Source organism: Portunus trituberculatus, chromosome 3 (assembly GCF_017591435.1).
Source record: "Portunus trituberculatus isolate SZX2019 chromosome 3, ASM1759143v1, whole genome shotgun sequence".
Taxonomy (NCBI): domain Eukaryota; kingdom Metazoa; phylum Arthropoda; class Malacostraca; order Decapoda; family Portunidae; genus Portunus; species Portunus trituberculatus.
In genome coordinates, this window is record NC_059257.1 from 5,211,870 (window position 1) to 5,219,369 (window position 7,500).

A 7,500-nucleotide genomic window follows, 5' to 3' on the forward strand; every position below is an offset into this window, starting at 1 on the left:
CTCACTCACTCACTCACTCACTCACCTCCATCTTAATCCTATTCTTTATTCTTTTGTATCATTTTTATTGTAACGAAAGAATTGGTAAGCAGAACCAACATGAATACGACTCATAGCACTGAAGGGGTTAAGGTCTACTACAGCCTGTCCTAACCTAACCTAACCTAATCTAATCTTAACCTAACCTAACCTAACCTTACCTAATCTAACCTAACCTAACCTAACCTAACCTAACCTAACCTAACCTAACCTAACCTAACCTAACCTAACCTAACCTAACCTAACCTAACCTAACCTAACCTAACCTAACCTAACCTAACCTAACCTAACCTAACCTAACCTAATCTAACCTAACCTAACCTAACTAACCTAACCTAACTTAACCTAACCTAACCTAACCTAACCTAACCTAACTTAACCTAACCTAATCTTACCTAACTTAACCTAACCTAACTAAACCTAGCAAAACGTAATAGAAAAATTAGGTAAACATGAAAATAAGGAAAAAAAAAAGTAAAGAAGTAAGAAAATACCACCACCATCACCACCTCAACCACCACCACCACCTTTAACTTAACCTAACCTAACTTATAATACTTCAACCATCACCAACTTGAAAATGAGGAAAAAAATTGAGAAAAGACAAAAAATAAGAAAAAAAATAATAAAACCATCTCAACCACCACCTCAACCACCACCACCACCACCTCAACCACCACCACCACCACCAGCTTTCTTAACCCAACCTAACCAAACCTAACCAAGATGAATAGATAGATTAGTGCGTGAGATCAGGTGGAAGGAGGGTGACGTGCATGATTCGAGACTAAGCACGTTTAGGCCTACTTCTGATATTAGTGGTCGAGAACAGGTGGAGGTTGTGTGACATACATGATTCAGAAGCAGCCATGTGTACATCTGCTGATCGCTTCCCGTACACCTGTGCTATGTTTCTTCTATATTTGTGCGTGTTTTGTTTACTTGGTTGTTGTTTGTGTCCTGTTACTACTACTACTACTACTACTACTACTAACTATTACTACTAATAACTACTGCCATTACTACTTTCTTTCTTTCTGTGTGTGTGTGTGTGTGTGTGTGTGTGTGTGTGTGTGTGTGTGTGTGCCATATAGCCATATCATATCTTATCTCTCACTCCCCCGTTCTCTATCTCTCTCTCTCTCGCTCTCTCTCTCTCTCTCTCTCTCTCTCTCTCTCTCTCTCTCTCTCTCTCTCTCTCTCTCTCTCTCCAGCAAGTGTTCGTGGCGATGATGGTGGTGGTGGTTGTGGTGACGGGAGCCCTTTACTTCAACTCCACCCTCTCCTTTTCATCTCTGGCGCCCATCCGGTAAGTAATATTGAAATCCTCCTCCTCCTCCTCCTCCTCCTCCTCCTCCTCCTCCTCCTCCTCCTCCTAACATAATCTCTTCCTAACATTTTATTTCCTTTCTTTTCTCTCGTCTCTCTTATCTCTTATCATACTCTCCTCCTCCTCCTCTTCCTACTCCTCCTCCTCCTCCTCTTCCTCCTCCTCTTCCTACTACTACTACTACTACTACTACTACTACTACTACTACTACTACTACTCCTTGTTTTTCTTTGATTAGTATTATTCTTCTCCTTTTTCGCTTTCTGTTCTTTTATTAATGTTCCTTGTGCTCTTCTTCTTTATTCTCGCTGTTCTTGTTCTTCTTGTTCTTGTTCTTACTCTTATTCTTGTTTAGTTTCTTTTCGTCCTTTATATTTGTGTTTATCTTCTTTTCCTCTTCTTCCCTTTCGTCATTTCATTCGTCGATTAATTTGTCTATTTCCTGATTTTATTCTGTTTTATCTCTATTTCCAGATGCTTTATGAAAATAACAACTAAAACAACAACAACAACAATAACACTACCACCACCACCACCAACAACAACAACAACAACAACAACACCAACAGCACTATCACCACCACTACCATCACCACCACCACCACAACAAACAACTAACAAACATTTACCCCAAGCATTTCATTTCCCAGACGTTTGTTTCTTCAACCCACCTGGAGAACCAAAACAACAACAACAACAACAACAACAACAAGAACCCCAGTCAATATGAACCAGATCTACTCGAAACCCCCAATCTCCCCCTCAGAACCCCCTCAACCCCCACAAGTAACCCAAATACATACCAACCCTCAAAATCCTTCCCCTCCTTTCCCCCTTCCCTACGTCCCCTCATTTCCCTCGTGGGGCGGTGCTGGAAAGTCGGTGCCCCAGTTTTCTTACATCAACCCCGCCCTGGAAGCTCTCTGGAACTCCCGATGTCTTCCAGGATCTTCCAGTCAACGCCACGGGCAAGGATGGGAAGAAATATAAGATTATTTTATATTGGAATGAGGTAAAGCGTATGTGTGTGTGTGTGTGTGTGTGTGTGAGAGAGAGAGAGAGAGAGAGAGAGAGAGAGAGAGAGAGATTTTGTTGTTAGTTTTTTTTATTGATATGTTGTCTATTCTTTGTTTCCTCCTCCTCCTCCTCCTCCTCCTCCTCCTCCTCCTCCTCCTCCTCCTCCTCCTCCTCCTCCTCCTCCTCCTCCTCCTACTTTTTTGCCCTACTTATTCTTATTATTGTTCTTGCCACCACCACCACCACCACTACCACTACCACTACTACTACTACTACTACTACTACTACTATTACTACTACACTACCACTACCACTACTACCACCACCACATCACCTCTTTCAACTCATCCTTATCCCTCCTCCTCCTCCTACGTAGATCTATGGAAACAAATACTTTGGCCTAGGTTACGGTCACACCCCCTTCGTCCTCGCCGGCTGCAGAGTGAACACCTGCCTGGCCACTGGTGACAGGCACAGGTACCCGCTGGAGGAGGTCGATGCTGTTATGTGGCACCTCAGATCCAACGACAAGTCCCTCCCGAAGAAAAGGTAAGCTGTAGAAGGCACTGACGAAGAAAAGACGAGCTGTAGAAGGCGCTGACGGCGGAGGAAGTGGGCGAGGAGAGCAAGAAGAGGCGTTAGTTGGTGTTGAAATCCTCCTTCTCCTCCTCCTGTAGTAGGCGCTGACGAAGGAAGAAGGTGAGGAAATGGAAAAAGGTGTAAAATTGGTAGAGAAGGAGAAAAAAGTCGGAGGAAAGTGTGATGGAGGAGGAGGAAGAGGAGGAGGAGGAGGAGGAGGAGGAGATGGAGGAAAGTGTGTGTAGGTTGAGGAGAGGAAAAGGGTGTTTGAAGGAGGAGGAGGAGGAGGAGGAGGAGGAGGAAAGATAAATATGTATTAAATGTGAAATGGAACAGAGAGAGAGAGAGAGAGAGAGAGAGAGAGAGAGAGAGAGAGAGAGAGAGAGAGAGAGAGAGAACCACACCAATCATTCAAAACACTCCCTTTTCTTACCTCTATCCCTCAATCCTCCTCTCACTCTCTCTCCCCTCACCTTCCCCTTCTAACACCCTTCCCTCTTCTCTTCCTTTCCCCTTTTCCTTCTCCCCTTACTCCCTCTCTCCTTCCCCTCTCCTGCACCCTTTCCTCTCCTCTCCCTTTCTCCCCTCCCTCTCTCCCCTCACTCCCTCCCTTCTCTCCTACATCCCTTCCCCTCCTCCCTCTCTCTCCCCTCACTTCCTCCCCTCTCCCCTTCCTACACCCATCCCTTGTCTCCTCTCCCTTTGCCTCTCTCTCTCCCCTCACTGCATCACCTTCCCTACACCCCCTTCCTTCACCTTTCTCCCCTCACTTCCCCTCTTTTCTCCTCTTCCAGGTACCCTCACACCTACTACGTATTTTGGATGATGGAGTCAGCGTCCTACCCCTTTGCTGACCTCAGAGCCTACAGGGATAAGTTTAATCTGACTTTTACCTACAGAAGAGATTCAGATGCCTTCAATCCGTGAGTAGTAGTGGTGGTGGTGGTGGTGGTGGTGGTGGTGGTGGTGGTGGTGTTTTTCGTGTTCATTTTTTTGCTCTTGTATTTTTGTTGTTGTTGTTGTTGTTGTTGTTGTTGTGGTTATTATTATTGTTGTTATTATTATTATTATTATTATTATTATTATTATTATTATTATTGTGTTGTTATGCTTTATTAATATGTTTTGCTTATTTGATTTTATTGCAACTCATCTCCTCCTCCTCCTCCTCCTCCTCCTCCTCCTCCTCCTCCTCCTCCTCCTCCTCCTCCTCCTCCTCCTCCTCCTCCGCCTTCTCTTCGTTATTTCTCTTCTTTTATTTTATTTCTGCATTTGCAATTCTTTTCTATCCTTTTTTCTCCTCCTCCTCCTCCTCCTCCTCCTCCCTCTCATCCTCCTCCTTCTTCTCCTAATCCTCTCCCTCTTCCTCTTCCTCTCCCTCCTCCTCGCAGGTATGGACAGCTCTTCCTCCGGCGCCACCCCCTCCCCCTCCCTGCCAAGCCAATCAACTATGCCAAGGGGAAAACAAAGATGGCTGCCTGGTTTGTTTCAAATTGCCACACTAAATCACGCAGGGAAGAGTAAGTAATTCCCCTTTTTTTCCTGTTTTTTTCCTGTTTTTTTCCTGATTTCCTGTTTTTTCCTGTTTTTTTTCCTGTTTCTTGTTTTTTTCCTTATTTCTTACTTTTTTCCTTTTTCCTTATTTTTTCCTTGTTTTCTTTTTTGATTTTTTGATTTTTCCCTTTTCCCATTTTTCGTTACTTCTCCTTTTTTTCCTTTTTCCTTACTTTTCTTCCCTGATTTTCTTTTTTTCTACTTTTTTCTTTACCTTCTCCTTTTTTCCTACTTTTCCTCTTTTTTCCCCTTACTTTTTCCTTTTTTCCTTGTTTTTCCTCTTTTTTCCTTTTTCCTCTTTTTAGTAATTTGTTTCCTCGTTTTTATTTTTTCCCTTACTATTTTCCTACATTTCCTCTTTTTTCCCTTTTTGACTTACTTTTTTCCTATTTCCTTGTTTTCCTTTTTCCCCTTTTCCTTATTTTTTCCCTCGTTTTCTTTACTTTTTCGTTTTTTCTTTGTTTTCCTTAATAATGAGTGGTGGGAAGAGTTCGTGTGTTTGTTGGTCATTCAGTCAGTCAGTCAGTCAGTCAGTCAGTCAGTCAGTCAGTCAGTCATTCACTTAGTCAGTCAGTCACTCACTCACTCACTCACTCTATTAAACAGACACCCCCCCCACACACACCCAACCCCCCACACCCACACAACACTCGATCTCAACCCTTTCAGTACCATGACACGTTTCTATATTCATTCTGGTGACTATTTGGTGATTCTATACAGCTTCAGAAACTCATGTGGGGGATTGAAATAGTGAAAACTGTGGCCATTAGTCTCCTGACCCCTATAGACTCTTATCGATGTCACTAAAATGGTACAATCTTACACAAATCTCAAGGTACAAATGTGTCCCAGTACTGAAGGAGTTAAAATAGTGAAGACTGTGGCCATTAACCTTCCTGATGTCAATAAAATAATCTAATCGTACATAAATCTCAAGGTACAAATGTGTCCCAGTACTGAAGGAGTTAAAATAGTGAAGACTGTGGCCATTAACCTTCTGTCCTCCATAGACTCTTCCTAATGTCAATAAAATGGTACAATCTTACACAATTCTCAAGATAAAAATATGTCCCAGTACTGAAGGGTCACCATCCACATATTCACATCCTCTTCCTTTCAGCTTTGTGAGCAGACTGAAGGCGTGGATCAAGGTGGATGTGTTTGGGGGATGCGGAAAACTGAAGTGTGAGAGGAGCAACCATGGACAGTGTTTGGAAATGCTGGAAAAGGATTACAAGTTTTATTTTTCCTTCGAGAATTCACTGTGCCAAGATTACGTGACTGAGAAGTTCTTTAATGCCATGACGTAAGAGAGAGAGAGAGAGAGAGAGAGAGAGAGAGAGAGAGAGAGAGAATATTAGAGTAAAAAGATAAGGAATCTGATAGTATTTGAAAGAAGAGAAAGAATAAACACAAATATTGCTCCAAAGAGAGAGAGAGAGAGAGAGAGAGAGAGAGAGAGAGAGAGAGAGATGTATTTGTATGTTTTTGCAGAATAACCTAATGCTTTTTACTTTCTCTCTCTCTCTCTCTCTTCTCTACTCTCTACTCTCTCTCTCTCTCTACTCTCTCTCTCTCTCTCTCTCTCTCTCTCTCTCTCTCTCTCTCTCTCTCTCTCTCTCTCTCTCTCTCTCTCTCTCTCTCTCTCTCTCTCTCTCTCTCTCTCTCTCGCAGTGTTAATGTGATTCCTGTCGTCTATGGGTTTGGTAACTACTCAGCGATCGCTCCCCCTCATTCGTATATCAACGCCCTGGATTTTCCTACCCCTCGTAAGCTTGCAGACTTCCTCCTCTACTTGGACGGAAATGACACGGCTTACAATGAGTACTTCTGGTGAGTGCTTTGTGTGTGTTGAGGGGCAGTGTGTGTGTGTGTGGGTGGGTGTGGGTGGGTTCTATTTGGGTTCTGGGTTTGCGGGGGTTCTTGTGTGTATTTTAGTGGGGAGGGGGGGTTTCCTTTTTTTTATTATTTTCTTGCTTTTTTTTCTTTTGTTCATTTATTTATTCATTCATTCATGTTTTTTCTTTCTTTTTTTTTCTCTCTCTCTCTCTCTCTCTCTCTCTCTCTCTCTCTCTCTCTCTCTCTCTCTCTCTCTCTCTCTCTCTCTCTCTCGTTTGCCTTTCTCATGTTTATCTGTATTTTTTGTTCTATTTATCTATATTTGGCAATTCGTTTTTCATTCATGTATTTAGTTTAATTTTGGAAATGTCTTTACTTTCATATTGGTAGAGAAATCTGTGAGAAATCTAGATAATTTCGTTCATGTAAAAGAAAACTTGCTATTTTAATGGGTAACTTTAAATTGTAGATGTGATAAGAGAAAACGGATACTATTAATAGATAACCTCAAATATCAGGAAGATGATTTTATCAGCATTAAAGAAAATGGAAAGTTTCAATGGGAAACTTCAAAAATTTCCCACCGTAAGAGGATGGAAGTGAAATCTTTTATTACATAACATCGAAGAACTTCAACTGAAAGAAAAAATAGAAATATAATCAAAACTCCCCAGATCATAATTCTCTTAAAAGAAAACAGTAATATTAAAATGGCATCACTCCAAGAATAAATTTGCTTAGGAAGAAATCTGCTGTTTTTATTGATAACGTTAGATAACTCTCCGAAATTATGAGGAAACGTAAAAACTTTAGTAACCAATATGAAGAATCACAAAATATTAACTGTAAATTCTTGAAACAAACCTGGCATGAAAGAAAACGGACTAATTTTAAGGCCGACTCAAGTAAAACTGACCCGTGACCTGCAGGTGGAAACCATACTACCACCAAACACACGACTGGGCGAAGAAATCCATGGCCTTCTGCGAGCTGTGCGAACGACTCCACGACGGCACCAGGAAGTCCTACGACCTGAAGAAGTGGTTCATAGACGACTCTCACTGCATGGGGTCCTATGACGAGGCAGTTGGAAGAGGCAGAGCACGGGTAGCCAGGAGTGTCATTGTTGGCGTGTGTGT

The 7,500-nt window shown here is 42.2% G+C and overlaps 1 protein-coding gene across 1 annotated transcript in view; it reads left to right on the top strand.

Moving 5' to 3' along the window:
* Positions 1-1,268: 1,268 nt before the first annotated feature.
* The window catches only part of LOC123509709 (alpha-(1,3)-fucosyltransferase C-like), an 8,527-nt gene continuing 2,295 nt past the window's right edge, over positions 1,269-7,500 (top strand). Inside the window, exons 1-8 of the mRNA XM_045264214.1 lie at positions 1,269-1,348; positions 2,159-2,381; positions 2,763-2,935; positions 3,760-3,888; positions 4,357-4,485; positions 5,643-5,828; positions 6,197-6,355; positions 7,291-7,500. The exon at positions 7,291-7,500 is cut by the window's right edge and continues 75 nt beyond it. Of these exons, the coding sequence (XP_045120149.1) occupies positions 1,269-1,348; positions 2,159-2,381; positions 2,763-2,935; positions 3,760-3,888; positions 4,357-4,485; positions 5,643-5,828; positions 6,197-6,355; positions 7,291-7,500 (1,289 nt within the window). The remainder of the gene's footprint in view (positions 1,349-2,158; positions 2,382-2,762; positions 2,936-3,759; positions 3,889-4,356; positions 4,486-5,642; positions 5,829-6,196; positions 6,356-7,290) is intronic.